Here is a 22,918-nt window from a genome sequence, read left to right as displayed (position 1 = left end):
GAGAAATGTAAATGTAGAGTTTTTAATCCAGAAATAATGCAGTTCCTCATTTACATATAGGCCTATTTGTTCATAGACCAGTCTTGACCGGACCAATACGATAGCAGTGTTGACATATTGCAAGAACAGCCTAGCAAAGTCAATGTGGCATCTACTTATTACGTGTCTGTGGTGTCGCCCACCATCTACTGTAGGTAACACACTGTCTGCTGATAAATGCTTCATACAGCCCCACTTCCAATAATGTGAACTGTTCCTTTAAAGAAGGAGGAAACTAGAAATTAATGTGTCGTCTTTTCACCACTTAAGTTACTGTGACAGTACATGCATTTCCATTGTAAAATTTATTAAAATCAGCGTGCTTTTCCAAATGAACAGTCTCTGCAGGGGACAGTCGAAATCTCTGCACTCACAGCAGTGATCCGCTTCAGTTTTTCCTCCCTTTGAAATCCACTCGCCTACTACAGTGCAGAAGGAGCCCCAGTGCTAATTTAACATGCTCCCACATTGATTTTCTTCTGTAAGCAGCACTGGAGCTGCAGGGAAGATCAGATATAAGAGAGAAAGCAGTTTCTGTCATAGAGGCTAGAGAGCAGAGGTCGAGGGTGTTGTGTGTGTTTTGGTCTCGGTATGTTTGTGCCTGAGGCATCTGTGTCAGGATATCTGACACAGATGCGATCCTTTGACTCGACACCACTGTTGGATCTCCCCCCTTTATAAACTCTTGGGGTCACAGACACATTACCTTCTGCTCACTGGTTATTATTCACACCACAGACAACACACACTTTTCCAAACAGATGCTTCGTGTGTGTTGAAAATAAAGAATCTGGCACCGTTTTATTCAGGATGACTTAAAGGAGAAAGCTGTAATAAATCATAAAACGACCATGATATGTCATCAGAGGTCAAGGAAACATGTTACGTTGAAATACTCACTTCTCTGACATCAGCACCGCAGCTGCAGGTCTCCCTTTGAAATTTCTATTCCGTGCTGAAATAGCTTTCTGTTCGCCTGTAGAGGAAGAGGAATTATATGCACATCACGTCAGTGCAAGGTTATCAAAAACAGTTTCAAAGAAAAAGATGACACCTGCACACTTCCTCCCTGCTACACAGAAGTTTAACTGACAGCGTTTGGATCATCATCAGGTCAGAGTGTTTGAACAATGGAAACCCAACCCATATCATCATGTAGGCAACCATTAACCATTCAAACCTCACACACTGATCAACATTCAAAAACCCTCAACAATTCAATAAATTACACAGAAAAAAACATGCAAAACCGCAATATTAAATTCATCATCTCATACATGAAATCTACATGACCTACATGCAAAAAATATTTTATCATAGGGAAGAGGGCACGATCTTAAAATTAGACACATCTTTCTAAAGGTTAGTCAGATCACATTACAACAAGGGAGAAACAGTTTTTACAAATATGTCTGTCAGGGTTTAGAGCACTGTTTTATAAAGTCATTATGATACTGCCGCTGTTTCTTAAATTGTGACAGTCTGGAGAGTGAAGATATAAAAACTTTATCTTTGGAGTAAGAGGGTATTTAAATCACCTCCTTGTCTTGTAAATCTAACATGCTCGATGCCAGAGTATCTGAGAGAGCCCAGTGCGTGATTTGCCTCTCTTAAATGCACTGGTTGGTCCTGGATCCAAATGCATCTCCTGTGCTCCGCTGTCCTGGTTTTTAGTGCTCTTTGCGTTTTTCCCCGCATATGCTAAACCACATGAGATAGATTACATTCTGTGTGAAAGAAGATACACTGCCTCACCATGTTTCTTCCTGTTATCAGGTGGGTGTTCATGGTACACTCAAGTGTAAAATTACACTGTGTGCATGAAGCACACCGATAGTTCCCTGGTGGAGGATCAAGGAAAGTAAGGTTTTTTTTGCAAGCTCCAGAGTGTGTATTTTCAGAGCAGTGAATTTTTGTTTTCAGTATGACAGGCTTAACTTTATATTGACAGACAATCAACAGTTGATCAGCTTCTAGTAAAGGATTTGCCCATGCTTGTTATCGTCAATTTATGATGTCGCACGTGTCCTGCACTTCTGCGGTGCTTCTGCAGCCTGCAGAGTTTCCTCAAGTCTTGGAAGGAGGGGGCGATGGGAAACAACCTGCTTCAACTATAAACCTAACCTGTCAATTATTTTCTCAATTAGCTGATTAGTTGTTTTTGTCTGATGACCAGTGTTTCCCAAAGTCCAAGATAACATCCTCAAAAGACATTCAGTTTACTGTCATGGAGGAGTAGAAAAAACTGAAAATTTTCACATTTTAAAAGCCGGAATCAGACAATTTTGCATTCATAATCAGTTAATAATTGATTACTTGTTGCAGCTCTAGATTCAACCTATCTAATATACTGTCTATGCCTCCAACTCACTATTTGGACTGCTGTACTAATTTTTGCAGTTGCTTCATATTACTCCTTTAATTATTCTCTATTTTTAAAATAATTCTAGTCCATGTGAGTCAAAGTACATTTGTTCATGCCTCTCCACATTTGCATGTGCATGTTCATTAGTTCCTCAACATAGCTCCTAACTTGCTGATGGTGATGAATTACCATATGAAATTTACCATAATTCTTAGCAATTAAGGTGACCTTTCCTGTTTAATTGCGTGCTACAGGAGGATGAGATAAAATGGCTTCAGGGAAATCGTGGCGTGATATATGGGGATTTCACAGGAAGAAAACCAAAGTTGCTCTATTTGTAGCACATGCTCAGGAAAGAGTTGCATTATTAGCATGAGGCAAGTCACGAGGGATGTCCCACAACAGGCAGTGATCTGAAGATATCCATACTCATTAGTGCTACAGGCATAATTAAGGTGGTTTCTGTATGTTACAAATGTGTGCTTTAATCTGTCTTTACCTTGAAAATTGCTGAAGTGTTAGATTGTTTGTGGTTATTTGGATGCTAATTAACAGCCTGTAGTGAAATGTTGGCTCTGTCAGAAAGAGTTTTTTTTTTTTTTCCCACCAGAGACGTGTTTAATCTAGAAAACTACTGCAATGGCAGATCCCTTGAAGGATAATTCCAGTATATAACTACCGGGGTCTTACATTCGTAGTTTTGTTTGTCTCTACTTTTGGTAACGTTGTTGTCACCATGTGAGATTTGGGCAAAAGGGCGAGGACATGAGAAAGACAGATGATCCTACAAGTTTTAAATAAACCACAGATTAGCCAGACTTATTAAGTGGAGAGAACAAGGCAGACGGAAAATTACCTAAACTGTCTGTTGTGAACATTCATTAATATACAGTATATAATCATTTAGCAACAACGATTTACAGACCTACTCCATAGTTGTTTGCACACATTTTGTCTTGTGCAAAGAAATTGAAAGTTTTTCTGGTTCCTTCACTTTTGGGTTTAACTTCCAAATAAAAAGGATAACAGAAAATTGCTGCCTGATCATTAGGGATGCCACAGTGAGGAAATGTTCCTACCGGTTAATAAACAACAACAACAACACCGGTGTTACTGATAACACCAGACATTTTATGAGAAGAAATATGACACTCAATAAGACAACAAGATCCTGAAAGTTTTGGGGCAGCGGGGAAACTAAGACACTCCAATTGTCATGTTAGCTACTTGCTAAGCCTAGTTTGGTTTGCCAAAGTTAGCCTTAGTTTTGACAAATTTGCACCAGCTACGCCTGTATTGAACAACAACAATCCACTCAGATTTATGATTCTGTACTATACAAATGAAACTGACTTGTGTTTGTGTTTTGTGTGCAGACTGCTGCCTGTTTATCCAAAGACTAAGATAAGGCTGCTTCATGCTCTGCCAGCTTGCAAACACTTTGTCTGACTTTGCCCTTTAAACACTAGTCTATGACCAGTCGCAGTGAGGCCAGTTTCCTCTGACCTGTGGTGAGCCAGCGGCCCTGACAGGTGGATACATGTTCAGGTCGTATAGTTCAATGATTAGCAGCAGGGTTCAGGGTCAGGGATGAGCGGTCAACAGCCAGCAGCCAGTCACTAATGAAGCCACTCCGATCCAGACTTCCTCCTCCTTCATCTCTGCTCTAACACATCTTCTCCCCCTCTGCTCCTCCAAGCTTTTTTTTCCAATTCACAGGGGGAATGACTGACATTCAGCGCGCTGGCTGGCATAATGATCATGTTATGTGACACTTGAATCCAGAAATAGGGGTTAGCCTTATTACTGGGAAATGGTTTTCCCTTGCACATGCTGTACATCTCTGTAACTCTAGTTCTGTCTCTCTGTCTCTCTCTCTCCCATTTGTTCAGATTGACAAGATTATGAGCTCCATCGGGGCGGGAATAGGCAGTGGATTGGACATCAAGGAGGACACCTCAGGTAATATACACAAATAAAGTATGTATGTGTGAGCCTCTGACTAAATCTGATTTAAGAGCTAATTTTAAAATAGTTTTGACCCTTATTCCTGTTGGTTATGATAACACTGGTTTATCCAACAGTTTAACCAGATAATTCAGACCAGGTGAAAGTGGAATTTAAGGAGTTTGGCATTGAGTCTGTCAATTAGAGAAACTATACAGTAGGATTCCTAAGTAGCAGCCAACTGGGGATCCCTTGAGAGCAGTAGTTCCCAATTAGGGGTCCAAAGAGTCACACAGTTAATCCTGGGGTGCTAAAAAAAAAAAAAAATATTACATAAGCCACATTTCTACCTCCTCTTTTAACATTTGGAGGAACTCCAGGGACAGTATATTACTTTCCAAAAAGCTCCTGATTTTGGGGGTAGTACTTTCCAAAAGTACAGCAAGTTTGGGGGTAGAGTTTACAGCTTTGAACATTTCTGTCAAGTACTTGCAGCATTTTATTTCAGCCACCGTTGCTTTTGTTATGTCGTATACAGCTGTCCCTTTTTCATACATCAGCAGACTAATTTGCATTGCATTTTAGTGGATCTTTAGACTGCGGTGGTAACACAGACAACAATGATCTGAAAGTACCTTTTATTTCTTTGAAAAGTAGTTCCTGGGACTAAATGTTTTAGGTAATTTTTGCATAAACTTGTGTATAGACATATGCAATTGTTGAAGACAGAAATTTGCTGTCTCCCTGCTGAACTTTCACTAAAAGCTTCATTAATCATGAGCAACTGGAATGATTCATTACAGTCAATAGGAACATTAGCCAAAACTACAAAAAAAAGACCATGGGGCTCATTTATAAAATGTACTTTTGGTCCATTTTCATCTTAGGTATGACGTTAGCAGAAATCCACGTATAACTAATTATTTATAAAACCATATTTTGACTTGGAAATGATCTTATCTCTAACCAAAGTCTCCACTTGACTTTAGTGATTCTTCTGCTGGTTATGCAGGAGTATTGCAGCCTGGAGTGAATTTTGCATCAGCTTTATGAGCAATATGATAGGAATTATCAAATAAAGTTGCGTGTAATTAACTATTTAAGCCACCTAATAATACATGATGCCTGGCTTCTTCAAAATCTACGAGCTTGGGGATTTTCTAATGTCTAAGATTTGTCCTGGCAGCTGTTTATAATGCCTACTAACTCTTAATTTCAAGCCAAACAATTAAGCAACCCCTTTTCTCTAAGAGCTCATTCAAGACCTCGGTTCAGGTCAGTTTTTATTGTCCTGCCTGAAATTTGGCTTGCAGCAAAACCAGACAATGTCCAGTGACATTTTCTGGACCAGCACTGTGTGCAGGTTGTTAAAAAAAGGGAAAAAAGATCCTTTTCTTTGTGTCAAGAACTTTTTTCTTTTTGCCGTTGTTTTTAAAGAGGTATCAAGTACTGGGTTTTTTTAAGTTTATAATCCCAGTATCTTGGCAGCTGTAGACAAGAAGCCTCTGAACAGATCCAGTTGAAGTCATTACAGTCATTACATTTGTCTCCCTGCTGAACTTTCACTGAAAGCTTCATTTATTATCAACGATGGGAACAATTCATTACAGCCAATAGGAATAACAGCCAAAACTACTACTACTAGTGCTACTCATCTCTCTTTACTGCATTCATCCCTCTCTCCTCTTGTTCACTCCCCAATCCTCCACCTCCTGATCCCCTCCCCTCTTCCTGTCTGTCATTAAATTTGCCCATTCGTTCAAATACAGGGGCACAGGGGTTTCCCACTGTCTAATTATCGTTGTGGCAGCTCTTATGATACCTACCACAACATAAGTTGCTTCATCCCAAGGGTTAAAAAGTTAGACATTAGAGAGATGAAACAGGTTACACCACTTCCTAACTGGAAGCGATGTGAATGAGCGAGCATGCAAACAGCTAATTGTTTTAGTTTTTCCCAGTGAGGATGTCTGCAAACAGGTTGAGTGACATTGCTTTGTTTGCTAAAATAGAGCCAGGGCAAGATTTTTTTTTTCCCCTTAAAAAACAATCAGGTTTGCAGGGTTGCTGTTGGGAATTACAAGTAAGTAAACTGTCCTCCAACTGTATAGAAACAATACTGACTCAAGAAAATTCTGTTAAATTATGACTAAATAACTCTGCCCTCCATCTGCTCGAGTTCACTCGCATCCCTTCCAGTTACGAAGTGGTGTTAGGCAGTGAAACATCCTCAACAGATCCTGTTGGAGTCATTGATTAATAACTGAGAGGTGGAGCCCCAGAGAAATGTGAAGTTACAGTTGTCTCCCTGCTGAACTAAACTAAAGGCTTCATTCATCATGACCAATAGGAAAGATTCATTCTAATCATTAGGAGCAATGGCCAAACCTAAAAAAATAAGACCTGAAATGTATTAAACCAGATAATCCTCTTTATTTGTATGCCTGCATTTGGCTGATTCTGCTTTTTGACCTTCTTGTGTGCATCAAATCCCTGTTTTCGCCAGTTTTTTCTTTTTTTTTACCTGCGTACCTTGAATCCTCCGCTACTCATCTCTATTTACTGCGTTCATCCCCCCTCTCCCTGTGTTAACTCCCCCGTCCTCCACCTCCTGATCCCCTCCCCTCTTCACTCTCTTTTCATCTATGAATGCAAAGCCTCAGCTAACCATGGTTACCACAGGGAGAAATCCTGTTTGTGCCAAACCAGCACCCCAACCATCATTATTAACACACACACACAGCTACAGCACACAAACATATAGATGCTCCTGCATGCATACATCAGCATGGTGTGTGTGTGTGTGTGTTTCTGTGAGTGGGAGGCTTTTTTGCAGACAAAGAAGCTGGAGCTGTTGTGATGGCTATTAACAGCAGAGCGAGCCAGATATATGTAGAGAGAGCAGGGTGACGATCGACACCCTGAGAAGAGATAGAGACGGGAGGTAGACGGAGGGAGAGAGTGAGGGAATGAGGGAGGAAGGCAGCGCTCAGAGAGAGGAGAGGAAGAGGGAGAGGGAGAGGGAGAGGAGGCTGCAGAAGCATACAGATGAGAGTGGGAGTACTTGATAAAGAGAAATCTACAGCGCAGGCAGCTCTCGCTCTTTCTCTCTCCCTCTCTCTCTCTCTCTCTTACACACACACACACACACGCACACACACACTCGCATACACACACACACACGCTCAAGGAAGCAGCCAAGCGAGAGCGCAACAGCTGAAAAAGAAAGCGGCTGCTGTGCTGCGAGCGACAAACGCACAGTCAGACGTGGATCTATACCTCCAGTCTTATCCGACACCCATCTCTGGCAGGATTTAACCCCAGGACGGAAGCTCTTTTTCTGGATACAACTTCAGCCTTCACCCCCTTCCTCCTCATCCTCCCTCTGGCTGGATTCAGAGAACATCTGGACGCCTTCACCTACCCTTTACCCGCTTGCACCCTTGCATGCTGACCCCCTCCATCCTCACCATGCCTCTAGCCTAGCCTCCTCTTTTTTTTTCCTCCTTTTCTTCACCCTTTCCCCCCTCTCCTCTTCCTCCACCACCTCCTCCTCCTCCTCCTCTTCCTCCTCCTGCTGCCTTGCCAAAAGACTCCTCAAAAGCATGGCGGGCTCCTTCGACAGCCACTTTGCCCGCCATAACATGATGTGGCAGTGCCAGCTGTCTCAGCCGGACTGCCGCTGCTACCGCGTGGACGGCTACTCCCTACTGAAACGTTTGCCCCTCCACCCCCTCATAGGTCCCCGCTGCCCGCTGCAGTCCGTGGGCCAGTGGCTTGACTCCATCGGCCTGGTCCAGTATGAGAACCACCTGCTGGCCAATGGATTTGACAACGTCCAGTTCATGGTGAGTGTTTTCAAAAGTGTTTTCTGGGTTTTGGGGGGGGAGTTTAGGATGCTGATACATTTCTCTTCCCTTCTTGTTCTTTTTCTGTCTATGCTTTGCTTGTATTTCCAGCGATTAGTCTTCTTCACGCTGATTTCTTTCATTTATTAGATTTCCTCCTCTTTTTATCATCTCCTCTCTCCTCCTTTCTTTTCCCATCATCACTGCCTCTCCCCAATGATGCCATGTGAGGTCCTCCTACGCACAGAAATCCTACGCCACATCTCCAGCATCAAGCTGCAGACATACATGCTTGCATTACAGTAAAAATGCATGCCAAAAACATGCTCGTTTCAACATTTTTGCTTGTAGAACTGCAACCACCTGTAGCCTGTGGATCAGGATGCGACCTGATCCTCTTTATGTGATCTGTCCCTGTATCTACAGTACAATGACGTAGGAAGAGAAACTCACTGGGTCATCTCGCATTCAGAAACTCTTCTTTTGATCTCGGCGTGGGTGTGCGTGTGCATGCGTGGGTTAGTAAGACTTAAAGCCACAGGAAGAGAGCGGATAAGTGAAATGTGGAGAAAGAGGGGAAGCGATGATGCCAAATTGAGAGAAACTGCAGCAGAGGCAGAAAGATGGGAGTCATAGCGGAGGGATGCTGACTGGATGAGTTTATCTGGAGTTGCAGATTGTCGCTGTTGAGGAAAAAACCCATATCTCAACTGCAGCAGGCAATATCTGAAGAAATTGAGAGTGTGAATACTGGCAGATGCTTAACTGCAAGTTGAATAATATCAGTAATGCAGGAATCATGTTTAATATTCTAATATTCATTGAAAGGCTGACCCTGAACTGAATTGCTATTGAATACCACCAATAAATAAGGAATGATGTATTTTAATGTAGGTTGAATGTTTGATGCTAAACTGAATGGCCAGCTGGAAAGTTGAATGAAAACTAAAATGTATGAAGATGTTGAATATTTTGATGTTTGAGTTTCGAGCTAAAAGTATGACTGAGTAGTTAGGAGTCGAAAAACCTTGAAAATCTTTGAAAAATTCTGTCATTTACTTGGAGTAAGCAGATTTCACTGAAAATGTTGAATATTTCAGAAAGTATGAGAGTGTCTCTATTCCTGATTGAGCTGAATATTTAGAAGTTTGAGGTTCCTACATTGAAAAAAATGTGCCAAAAAATGCAGCGGATTAAAAATAATAAGAACATAGGTTGCAAATGCTTTCAGCATTCACACCAAAAAATGGCAGCTTTTCAGGACCAAAATAGAAAAATGTTTGAGGGTTTATCCAAAGGGATTTAAAGCAAAGTGCTAATAGCATTACTTTACCAACCAGTAGAGGAGAATGTGTTTTCTGTTCCTGATATTTTTCTGCTCCTCGCTGCTTTATTTTTGTGCAGTTATATTTATTTGACTTCGTCATTTGCGGCAGTAAAGGCTCAGTTAAATGTTTTTTTTTCCTGACATGAGGTCAACTAAAAACGTATGTAGGCAATTGCATATGTATTTATATGTGTGTGCGTGTTCTGATCCTCCACTCAGTGTGACCTGCATCTGTTCATTTGGTTACCCTGGCAACAGGAGAAAAATCAGAGGATCTCTCTGTTTCTTTTTTCATGTGTTTTCTCCCACACGTGGTCAGTGTGTATCTGTGTGTTTCTGGCTACTCGCTACATGCATCCTTAGGATTTAATACAAATTAATTGGTTTTAGGGCAGAAAGTTGCTGTTATTTGCGTGTTTGAAGACACCGTTGCTCCTTGTGTTTGCTACATCAACATCTCTGATCTCTGCAGTGGCTGATTATTTTTTTTTTTTATCAAAACACTCTCCTCCTTCCATCCTCTCTCCTTTCCTTTTACTCTCCTCTTTACTTATTCCTTCTTTTTTCCCCTTACATCGATTTGATTCAGCTCAATAAAGCTTTATCGTCATGATGTTTTGCTCGAAAAACATGTTGCCAGAGGGTATATGTAAACAAAGTAAATAATGCATAAAATGAATGCATTAAAAAGTGGTCATATTTACACTACTTGGAGTGACAGTTAGCTACTGATAATATAAAATAAGGAGGGAAAATTCTCTGTATTGCTGTTTATTTATTTCTTCCTTCTTCCTTCCTATAATCAGTGCGAGGCGATGTAATTCGCCTGAACCAAATGACTTTATTCTTTTCCTTTTCTGTTGTCCACACTTTATAATTCTCTTCTCCACACTTTAAATCCAAACTTAAAGCAGCCATAATTTGTTTATTTATCTTTTTTTTTTGGCCACTTGAGGGCAGCACAACAAGCTGCATTGTTATTACTGCATAAAGTTGTTGTGGGTTTAGCCTTAATAGAGTTTTTGGCCACCAGACAAAGTCAAATATTGTCCTTTTCTGTTTTGCTGTTGTGATGTTTGATGGAAATATGCAGTTCATAAAAGCTCCACTCAATTCTCCAGGTAGTCTGTTTGCTATTTGGTGCGAGGCAGGAGACATATGAAGGGTTTATCTGAGCTGCCTGAAAGCAACATTGAAGCTGCAGCCCATCAAGCCAAAACTATTAGCTGAAGAAGTTAAAACACTCCAAGCTGAGAGAAACTACTGGTTGATTTGAACGTGGCCTTTCAAAATATACATAGACATTATAGTGATATAGATAGTTATATGATGGCTATAGAATAATGACACCTGGTTCTCTGTAGTCCTGGCTTTCATCTGTCTGACACTGGGCACAATTTTTCTGGGAAACAGACTAAATTAACAAACAAACTCACCCCCTCAACCCCAACAACACCACCCTCGCTGTAGATTCTTGTTCATGTGAGGCTACAGGTTAACAGTAGTCAAACGATGTTATTACTCTGCAATGCACATCATTACAGTAGCCTTCAGTTTACCTCCACACTGAAAATGTTTCTTTATTTTCTCTTATTTTCAATGTTGGATTGATTATTTCTCCACAGGGCTAGACTCTGCAGTGTTGGTACAGGTGTTGTCTTTGCAATAGCGGAACAAAAAATAATACAACTTGGACACAACGGGGGAGAGATTAAAAGTTTATAAAAAAGCAAATGTTTGTTTAGGTCTTCAAACTAGCAGATGTTCATTTATACTGTGTATGTAAAAGTCTCCCACTCCAGTTCCTGTTAGCAGAGATCGCGTCTCCAAGATGTTGGTTGTCTCATATTGAATTAAATCATTCATTTTTTTTTCTTTTCCTGTGTATTTTGTTTTCATAGTGGTAAGCAAAAGGAAACCATTAATGTCACACACAGATAGTTCACATAAGCTGTGTTTCTTTTGGCTTTAAATGTCTTTTCTCTATTTGTGGTGTCCCCAGGTGAACCCTCCATTCATTTACACTCCCACACATTCATGCCATCATATCAGTGTACCAACATAATTTAGTCTCATTTGCACCTAGTTTACAGTTGCTAACAGTTTTTGGCAGTACTTCTGAGAGACTCCTCTACCCTCTTGGCCTCACCCCCCCCTTGTCTAAAACAGTTTCTCAAACACTCGGTCGTCTCTTCTGAAATGCCTTTAGATACAATTAATATTGAAAAGAGCTAAGATGAAACAGCAAAGATGACTTCAAAGTCCTTTTTCTGACTGGGCCTCTCTCCGGGTCTTTTTCTTGTGTCCCACTTGCTGAGTGGAGGTTTTTGGGTTTTTTTTCTTACCTCTTTTTGTTGTTCGTGACTAAACAGTGAGACAGTTAATGTTATCCGACCTTGGGAAAACTCCACCACAAATTGATATTAATGCAGTTGAGGTGCAGCCCACAGGGATTACACTGTTATTTGCAGCGCTCCTTTTTTTGTGGATTCTTGAAGGAGAGGCTCGGGTCAAACTCATTTCAGCACCACTCAGTTTGAGAAATCAAGTTAAATGGCAGATACAAACCGAAACAAGTCAGCGTATTACAATATAAAAGCTTTTCTTTTTCATGTCAGGGCCAGTTCAAGTTAATCTGTATATTAGATTGGTTTGCAAATGAATTTGACCTGGAGTCAGATCTGTATCAGTGTATGACAGCACACAGGCACCACTTTCTGTGCAGGAATGTATGCAGAAATGCACATACATATAAACATTTACCATTCCAATCTACCACTACCGTTTACCACTAATAGGGGTCATTAGAGTGGGCGTGTCTGGTCACCTTAACCAGCCAGTAGAGGACAAGTGCTGCTGCACTGATGGACAAATGGCAAAGGGGCGGAGTAGTTACCATGGAGACGGCGTTTAATATGAAGGGCACTGGACGGAGACTAATCACGCCCATTTTATATGACTGTACACACATGTATGTGTGTGTGAGAGGGAAGGAGGAGCAGTAGAGACAGTGCAGCCAAACAAAGAGAGCAGATTCATATAGAGATCTTAACTGTTTTTGTAACAGTTAAATTGAGCAATATGTTAATGGAGTCTGGCAGGCAGTAAAGCCCGCAGTCACTGAACTCCAGAGTGTGTATTTTCAGAACAGCAGGCTTTTGTTTTCAGGACGACAGCTGATCAACTTACAGTGTAGGACTCATCATTGCTTGTTTTTGTCAAATCACAGTGTTGCATTGTTCCTGCAGCCTGCCTGAGCTTCCTCGAGTCTGGGGAGGAGGGTGTGACGAGAAACAACTCCCTTCAACCGCAGACTAAATAGGATTTCAACCTGTTTATGGCTCCAACTCACCATTTAGACTGCAGTGCTCATTTTTAACGTTCAGTTGTTACATATTGCTCCTTTAAAGACCAATTGAAATGACAGACTAAACACAGATGCTGCAGAAAAGGAGCCACAGACATTGAGCCACAATCAGCTATGAGCTGTGTCTCGGGTCATCCACTATTTGGAAGAGTGGCGGTTCAATGACCGGCTTCTCTGCATGTCGAACTGAACCCCAAATTGCACCTGATGGCTGTTCCATCAGTGTGTGATTATGTGAGTAAATGGCTGAAAGCTGTAAGAGTTGTAAAAGTGCTTTGAGTAGTTGATAGACTACAAAAGCACTATATAAATGCAAGTCCATTTACCAATTTATCATTGCCTTATCCTGCACTTTGGCTTGTTGAATGGGCTAACAGGGGAAAGTGCCTGCAGAATGTCAGATTTCTGGCTAGACAGCTAATTAGCAAGTCAGCTGTAGCAGAGGCTTGATGGAAAAATGCTCATATTTTTCCCTCCTGTCAATAAAAAAACAGTTTACTTACATAATTGATTTTTGGGCACCTGGGGACCTCACAACAGGCTGTAAACACAACAATGTCAGATTGTCACATTAAAAAGTTGATATATACACATGCAGGAGACACAGCAACATTAGCATTCATTTGAAGTTGTGTTTTTGGTCAACCAGTCCAATATTCACTCTCTGTTTTAGTTTTTTCAGATGCCTGGGGGAAATATCTGGCTCTGTAGCTGCTAAATCTTCCACTGAGTTCACCAGTTAGGCCGTAACTTTGTCTATTTATATGTTGCGCTGGGCAGATAGTGTCCAGTGGGTTCATCGAAGCTATTTGCTGTCTGTTGCTGGTGGAAACTACACTGATGAGAGCAGTGAGACTGTAACAAGACTAGAGTTGCTGGCTGCAAAGCCATAGCAATGAGCTTAAAGAGCTAAAAGGCTCTAGAGTTGTGGGGAACTGCAGTAGGGTGATAATATTTCTGTGGGTTAGGCCTTTCACATTACACAGATTACCCATTGTTCATGTAAAAACATTCATTTTTGCAGCTGTAAAGAGTGAAATTTAATTTCTTTTTCATTCACTCAGAGTCATATTTTGGTCCGCCGGGCATAGGAATGTGCACAATTAGTAGTCTAGTTGAAAAGAGCTAGTCAACTAAACTAATTATTAATATTTTTTAATGTACAATGACGGTTAACTATCGCATCAAATCAAGGGCATATAGTTCATGCCATGGTTAGTGGGGACAATGAACATGTGCTGCTGCTAGAGGAGCACTGATTACAACATGCATGGAAATAAATGAGAACATAATAGATTTATGTATATTTCTCACTTTCACCCTCATGGTTTGAATAAAATTGTTTTGCATCTGTTGTTAGTACAGGTGCTTTATCACAATACTGAATCTCACTAAGTAACACTGATGAGACGGATGTAAACCAGTGAGGTGGAAAGTGGGACAAAGATCTAACTACAGCATTTTGACAATATTTTAGTATACTACTCCACCAGAGCAATGTGTAACACACTCAGCACAGGTGTGCAAATGGATGATGCTATAATATTTAATGATAATATATTAAGGGAAGCATTTGTCTATTTTAGCTGCTAAATTCACCACTTGGTTTACCAGGTATTCTCTAACTTTGACTATCTGTTGTTTGGCGCTGGTCAGGTAGCGCACAGTTCTTTCTAGAGTTCTTTGGGGGGCTGGAAGCAGCTGCCTGCTGGACTTGAAACGATACTGATAAGACCAGTTGAGACTGAATCGAAATATTGAAAGTCCACGTGGTGGTCAAAACAATGAGCTGAAAGACGCTAAAACGCTCACTATGACATTTAATCATTTGAATGTATGTACAATTGCAAAACAAAAACAGTGCAGCAGTCAGTATAGTTTTATACATAATATATTTTGTCATGGTCTAATTGTGTTTTCAGTTGGACTTTATATTAAGCTTTATTCATCGCAAGGTCCAGAATTATGTGTTCCTCCAAATGCATCCAATCAGAAAAAAGCCGACCTTGTAATTGAAAGCGTGTCTCAAGTTCATGTATGTTCTGGACCACTAGACAGTGGGTTTTAATGGGACTAGTCTGCAGCAAAGAGCCCATTCACCTTGCTGAGTCCTATGACTGCAATCGCACTGTCCCTGTTAATGCTTGTCATGACCATCAAACATACACACACACACACACACACACACACACACACACACACACACACACACACACACACACACCCCTCATTAAACATTGCATGCTAGTGTAGATGCTGAGAAGTGTGACCAGAATATGGAAGAGGATGGAAGAGGCATGGAGGCTGCCAGAAAGATTAAGCGTGAATTGTGGTAGCTCACTTGAGAGATAAACTCTCGTAAACTGATTGTGGAGGCACTGAGACACACAAGCAAACAGATGTGAACGGAGAAAGAATTTAATGTAAAATCTCTTTTTATCATGATGCTTTTTTATTTGGTTTCATGCAGCATGATGAATTGAAAGAAAGATAGAAGGCAGAAGTAGAGCCGGGGTCTGGTTTGTACAAAAAAATGAATGGGAGCACAGCACTAGATAGATAGCAGAAATGCAGAGATAAAGCGTGGTGTCGTGCAGCGTGCACTAAAGAAACGGCAGTTGATAACAGCAGCCGCAAGGCTAGTGAGATTAATTCGACCTAACTGATCCTCAGAGGGAGAAAACAACAATATTTGAAATGAAATATTGCTGCTATCCATATTTCATGCAAAGGTAGCACCTCTAATCCTCCTCATAAAGGAATTTATTATTCTGGAGGAGCAAGTCTTATGAATCCATGCCAGCATGTTGGAGAAACTTAAGTCACTGCTTCTTCTTCACATATGCAAGAAAAAGATAAATGTAACACCAGCAAGTTTGTAAAGGAACCGACTTGATTTTATTCACTAAAAGCGGAAGTGAGAACAGTAAGAGAGAGGCAACAAAATAATGAGAGAAGAGCTCAACAACTTCTTTGACAGCAGAGCCGTGGAGAATGGCGAAGAAATGAGAGAGAGAAGGCGAGGGATGAATGCATGCATGAAAGGAACAGAAGAGAGAAAAAGATACAGTAGGCCGAGCATGATTTGTAGCGCTCGCCTTCGCCTAAGCCTTTTGGTGCCGATAATGGCCTTCACTGCCATCGCTGAATATCAATTTTTGCCCCCATCTCTGGTCTTGCCTCAGCCCCCTGCTGTTGTGCATGCATTTTAATTTCTGCGTTCAGAGTGTTTGTGACCCACTGTGGTGCCGTTTTTAAGTGGCACGGTCAAAGTATCGCCAGCTAACCACAGGCCATGGCAATTTTATCAACTCCGTGGATGCTAAACACCTTCCGCCGCCAGAAAAATAGATTGTTAGTGTTCAGACCTGTGCTGCATACCAAGTGTTTGGGAATTCATCACACATATGCAAATGGAATAACTGTGTTTACCTTTACAGTACAACACAAACAATGTAGGCATTCAAAAGAGCTGAGCCAAGAAAACATGCAGACATTACTTGGTTTCTGTTGTTACGAAGGTTGTAATTATATCAAACACTCACAGGACAAAGATAAGATAAACTTCACTGATATCACACTGGGGAAATTCAGACGTCGCAGCACCTCAGGGATGTGAAGTACAGGTGACTGATGAATACCAATGCAAGTAAAATAACAATAGAATACTTATTTACTTATTGTCTTTTGGTCAATAATAAATCTGTTTTGAAACAACATTTGCTGCCATCCAGACGTCTTTTCCAGGGACGATCCGGCTTATGTCAGCAAGACAATGACAAGACACGTTCTGCACATTACCTCAGCGCGACTTCATAGTAAAAGAGTTCAGGTACCAGAATGACCTGCCTGGAGTCCAGACCTGTCTCACTTTGAAAATGTGTGGTGCATTATGAAGCACAAAACACAACAACAGAGACCCTGAACTGTTGAGCACCTGAAGTCGTATATCAAGCAAGAATGGCAAAGAATTTCACTCAGAAAATTCAGTATCACAGAGGTAAACATGTTCCCACTTTTTTGGAACATGTTGTAGACAAATTCAGAATTCAGCATCCCAACTTTTTTTTTTAATTGGGGTGTCATATTACAGTAGATATCTTCACATCTTTCGAACATTTTTTATTGCGATATTCTCACTCTCATTTCTCTTTACTTTAGCAGCACTGATGAATCCATGTAATAGTTATCCCCCGATCCATCATGTGCTCTTAGAAATGGCAGATGTGGGACAAACATAACGTTGGGACAGAAAGGGAAACAGGTTTGGAGACAGATCTCTCTCTATCAGGATCCCAACCAGGAGCAATTAGTCATACCTTTGAATCCCCCGACAATCTACCCTTCGCTGACTCTGTGAGTCATTACTCTGCTGTGAAGTTGTAGCCTGGTAACTCCAGCTCCGACTTCGCTCTGCGCTCTATTAATCAGCCTGGGAGTTGATCTATGAACCGCAGTCCTCTCACAGAGGCCTGGGCGTGCAGGTCGGTGAGCAGAATGTGGAAGGAATAAGTTTAGCCACAGGATGAGCCCAATCAGCTGCTGCAGCAGTACAGGGACAGACTAATGGAGCCCTGGAGACAAAGTTATACTAACAGGCCTGCAGCAACATCACTCACATTTTAAGGGGCTTTTTTAATTCAAAGTATGTTGACATTTTTAACTTTAATTCATCAAGGTGAATTTTAGAGAATCTGCCAGGGGGCATGAGGTACAAAAACGAAAGAAAAAAATGTGAAAATAAACAAAGTGTGAGGATTAATAGAATGTGAGCATGAATTAAAACAGCATGTGTTTGGTTTAGCAGTCTGTGCACAAGGATTAAATAACCTGAGGTGAATAAATAACTTGGCAAAGCAGAGTAAAGATGCATTAATGAAACAGTAAGACTTTCAATATTAACCATTGGCCTTCAGAATAGAAGGAATGGGTCAAGTCCCAGTGTCCTGTTTGATCTGATTTGATTGTTAGTGCATTTTTTAAATGTGAGGTGCAAACTCGGCGCATGTTTTTAAATTGTAATTTATGTTGTTCAGCTGCAACAAGTCAAATAATCTGTCTTGTGCTATCAATTAGTTGTGACAACATATCCTGTAAATCTGTGATGTATTGTGGCACCACAGAGGATGTGCACTGTCACTTTTCCACTCCGACACACCGATGTTTTGCCACTCAGTTGGACTGAGTGGCAAAACATCCTGCTACAAAGCTGCTTTTTGTTAGGGAAACTGCAAAACCAGGAGTAATACAAACAACGATCTGCTTAAATGAAAGGCAGTTGGACTTGACAGTGATCCTTACAACTTGGCAAAGAAGTTGTCATCGAAGGACACTGACATTTGGCAAGGAATCTGCTTTCCTGACATTTACATGGACCTGATTTTGATGCACACAGCAAAGAAGGCAGAATTTATCAGCAAAATTAAAGCGACAAGGACGTGAAATTTTATTCTGGTTGTGTAGTTACAGATTAGTGCACATATTTTTTATCTTATTACATTATTTACATGCAGCAGAGATGTGTGCTGTTATGTTTGGAGTGAGGATCCATGATTATAGAAAAGGCTCACAGAATTTCTATGACAGATGCTTAATTGATAGGTATCATTATTCAGTACAGTGTATAACTGAAGGTATGATTTTACACTGTTACTTGTGCAGCCCTGTGGCAACTCATTTGTTCATATAATTTAATTTTATTTTAAGATAGCCCTATTTCACTGCAGCCACATTGATATGAAACAGCAGTATAAACCCAGGTGTTACAAATGATATTAATTAATTTTAGGTGGTGTGGCTGTGACTGACAACAGTCAACAAGAAATAGTCTTATTAGCAAGGAGTGTGAAGTGTTGTAGCTGAATGGGGTAGGCCTATGCTACTAAGGGATAATGCACAGTGATGATTCAGGATGAGTCATGTCCGATGTCATCCTGTCGGGGTTTATTTTGCAATAATGACCTGCTCACTGCCCGTTATCCCACGTATTACATGGTTACTTACCTAAAAAAATATTAATTAGACACAAAATAATAATTTTGAATGACTGATTTTATGGATTCAACAATGATTTTGTTGCTCCTCCAGAGTCTATCATCAGAACCGCATCCATAGCAACAGTCTTTTCTTCATAACAACAGTCTGCTATACAGAAATAACAGACAGAATACTGTAATTGACCGATAAGAATCCTGCATTTAACAAAGCCATGTAATAGTTTATTTTAGTTGTACTGGTACTTGGTGTGCCTGCTGTTGTCTGACGTGGTATGTTGGGTAAAAAGTTTGAGAAACACTGTCCTAGAGGTTTCGAGGCGGCAACCTTCTGGGTAATAGAATTTTAACTCCAGCACTGCTCCCACATTTAAACACTGAATAACCTGACATTTCCCTCCACCTTTCTTCCATGTTTGATATTTTAGTTGCTTGTCAGGTCTTGACCAGTTTGCAGACTGGGCCAGTTCAGAGCCCCCCAGTTACAGTGTAAATGTCTAGTAATGAATTGTAGCTGTGGTGAGCAGATCAGGAAAGTAAAGGCACCTGAAGAAAGATTTCTCTGGGAAATGTTCTTCTGGACACTGCAGTAAAAACCAAATGACAGCGATCTCCTATCTGGAATTAAAATGTCACAGCCTCCGAGCAAAATGTCCTCTTTTTCGAGGACATCACTGTCCCCAGAGTCGACCTGTGTACAGAAGTAGAGAGAGAAAAAAGCAGGTATCTACCTGCTTTTTCTTCTCCTCGTCTCTTGAATGTTTATCACTGTTATTAGTTTGACAGGAGGGAGATGCAGAGGGACTGACAGGTGTAATCCTTCAGTCCTACACCAGAGTTTGTGTGTACAGTGTGTGTGTGTGTGTGTGTGTGTGTGTGTGTGTGTGTGAGTGCCTCCAGGCTGGTCACACAGTCCCTCTCCAGCTATTTCTTCACCATCATTGTGGTGATTACCTTGCTTTACTTTTCACTTGTGTCAGGATCCATATTCCGGATGGTATTTCTGGCTGAGCTGGCCGTTCTCTCTGCAGCAGCTGTCTTCATGCACACCGCATCTCTTCCCATCCCTCCACCTCTCCTCTAATTATCTGTCTGCATGTAGACTCTCTATTTCTGACTGTCTGGAGGGGGGATGACTGAAAGGTCTCTTAAGGTTTCCCACTGGATTAATTAAAGGTGAAACTGTGAATGTGATACCCACACAGGCTGCTGTGGTGTGCGTGTGAGTCTTAAATAAGAATATCAAACATGCTGTCTACTACTTTATTTTGGTTGCAGCTTTGCAGCTGACGTTTCATTACCTCTGTCTCTTTTAGTCAAGTTGTTTGTTGCCTTTGATGCCTAATTGTTTGAAAAATCAGACAAGAGGTTTCATGCGAGGGCTTGTCTTTTCCAATTCATGCCATGTAGTAATGTATGTGTTGTTGCACTAAATCATGGAGAGTGCATTGTTAACTCCTGTATGTATTTAGTGGAGACATTTGAGAGGTACACAACTTCCAGCTCACTTTACAATTTCCCTGGTTGTTAGTTGGCTGAGGATTTGTTGGTGCTGAGTAACAATCTGCACAAAATAATTTCAGATTACATGGTGTTTAAAGGGCTGACCAGATTGCTTCAAAGATTCTATTATTGATGAGAGCAGCCAATCAGGGTGCTTTGCTCCTGCATGACGATTTCGCCTGTTTTTGAGTGAAAACAACCGCTCTAATTTGACTGGCGGTAAATTCAAATTCAGAGGTCTTCACCAGTTTACATGCATAAAAGAAGAAAACCGTATCGCGTTTGACCCATTAGGAGCCGAAATCCTATCAACGATTAGCGTCGTTTCATGGAAAAAAGTTAAAGAAATATGGGTTGATGAGTGTCCCTCAGTCTGCCTACTTCAAAGTGGAAGAACGACTCCACCAGGTGGCTGGAGGTGGTATATCCTGACATATAAAACTGCCTTATTGAATCTCTATGTAATGTATTTCTGACATCTGTCAGCTGTTTTATTTGTCTATCCACTGTAGCAAATGACTCAAGTTTTCTCCAGCTCACGCTGACACTTTAACAGTGCTTGTTTTCACCTAAAAGAGGGTGTGATCGTCCTGACAACGGGCAAGTAAAGTATGGCTGCTCTCATCCATTGCCCTGGTAATCAGCATCCAAATCAGTATTTAAATGCTGTGTTTTTTGTTTTTGAAGAGAGGAAGGAGACGTTGCATCAGTTCCACCAAAAAACAGATTAAAAAAAAAGGAGCTTCTGTATGAAGTTTAATTGCTCTCAAAGCCCGTGCACATTAAAAACAAGTTTGGAAAAGCCTCCCTGCGAGGAGCGTTTCAGATCCACATGCACAAATGCTGCCCTGCTAGCACACAGCTGTGGCGAACAAAGAAGGAGCACAAAGACCGACTTTTTTTCATTGCTAAGTCAAATTTGGACAAAAAATTTAACAATATATTAACTGTTAAAAGTTTAAAGTTTACTTAAATATATAAATGAATGCAAAACACATAGTAAATAAAACCTAGCACAACTGCAACAACGTAACACTAACAGCTATCCCCTCTTTACATGCAGTTGTTTTTAAACATTTGTTGCAAATCCTTTGAAGTGAAATACAGCCACACTTTAGACTTTTTATGTGACATTTTGTGCATCTTTAAGGTTGCAACTAACTAACGGAAGGCTACCTGCTAGAGCCATGTAGAGAGAATGCTGCAGCTATATTAACGAGGCACGTTTGGTGTGTGTCTGTAACGTCAACACCAGAGGGTAATTTCCATCGACAGCTCGGGTTTGTGGGACTGAAATGAGGCACCATAATCCGTGTTGTAATCTGGTTTGTTAGGTACTAATTGTATAGAAGTTGGTGTCATATTAGCACCAAGTTTCAGTACCCAATCCCAGTGGTGAGCATGAGCTTGGCCCTCATTACACACTTGCAACTAGTCAATATATGCTCACTCATCAAGACTTTGGAGGCAGGGATGGTATCTCTGCTCCTGTTCCTGTCTCTCATTATTACAATAATAGCAAAACATATAAGTAAATAATGACCACAAGTTTTAGGAAAGTATGACTCCTTGAGTTGCCCTGCAACTACAATTTTTTTTTTTGTGAGTGCATTAATGCTGAGTACTGTTATTGCAATGTTTGTGTTTGCCAGTGAACTGTCATAAGAGTTGTCCTACGTGGAGCCATGCCAAGTACCTGCAGACATAGTTGCATTGTTAGCTGTGGGAGGAAAAGTGTTGCATCGATGCTAACCTGAGGTATTGTTTTGTTCCTCTGCAGGGCAGCAATGTGGTGGAAGACCAGGACCTGCTGGAGATTGGGATCCTCAACTCGGCCCACAGACAACGCCTCCTGCAGGCTATTCGGCTGCTGCCCAGGGTCAGTATACTGCAGCTAATCACTCCAACAAACAGCTCTGATTAACATTCACTATATCTGGGCCTTCTAATGTGTCTTTGTCAGGTCAGGCTCATGCAAGTTACATCAATTCATCAAATTTTAAACTACTCAAGTCTGTTCAGTTTAAGATTGTAAGGTTAATATAACACAAATGAGAGCTCATACTGCAGCCGCAGCAAATCTCCAGCCCCATCTGAGTTTCGATGTGATATAACTCTCTCTGTGGGTGGTTGGATATCTCTCTGCATGTTCTGCAGAATTCTTTAACAAGGTGCCAAAGAGTCAGGGGATTCAGGAGAAGATGCAGTAAGATACACTAGCGGAGATCCAAACCACATTAAATGAAATGATGCAAGCAATTGCTCACACTTTGCTGACTCTAAAATTCACACTCATAAAAATACAGGATTGGGAAGGTTACTTTAAAAATGTATTCTGTTACAATCACTGATTACCTGTTGAAACATGCAGTCTGTAACCTAATCCAAGTAAAAGCAACGTTTTGTCACTTTTGGATCACCTTAATATCAGATAGTTAGTAGTTAAGACTACTTAGTCAGTAGTTAAGGTTACCTGTTGGTCTGTGTAGCTAACATTAGCGGTTGCTCTGTGTAGCTAATGTTTGCCGT

General features: G+C 40.9%; 1 protein-coding gene across 2 annotated transcripts in view; it reads left to right on the top strand.

Moving 5' to 3' along the window:
- The window catches only part of anks1b (ankyrin repeat and sterile alpha motif domain containing 1B), a 297,352-nt gene that overhangs the window by 216,390 nt on the left and 58,044 nt on the right, over positions 1-22,918 (top strand). For both annotated transcript variants that reach the window (XM_084710483.1, XM_084710482.1), the window contains exons 16-18: positions 4,297-4,366; positions 8,093-8,199; positions 22,170-22,268. In XM_084710483.1, the coding sequence (XP_084566609.1) occupies positions 4,297-4,366; positions 8,093-8,199; positions 22,170-22,268 (276 nt within the window). The remainder of the gene's footprint in view (positions 1-4,296; positions 4,367-8,092; positions 8,200-22,169; positions 22,269-22,918) is intronic.

Source organism: Lutjanus erythropterus, chromosome 22, assembly GCF_056507025.1.
Source record: "Lutjanus erythropterus isolate fLutEry1 chromosome 22, fLutEry1.hap2, whole genome shotgun sequence".
Taxonomy (NCBI): Eukaryota; Metazoa; Chordata; class Actinopteri; order Lutjaniformes; family Lutjanidae; genus Lutjanus; species Lutjanus erythropterus.
This window is presented reverse-complemented; position numbering and strand designations above follow the sequence as displayed.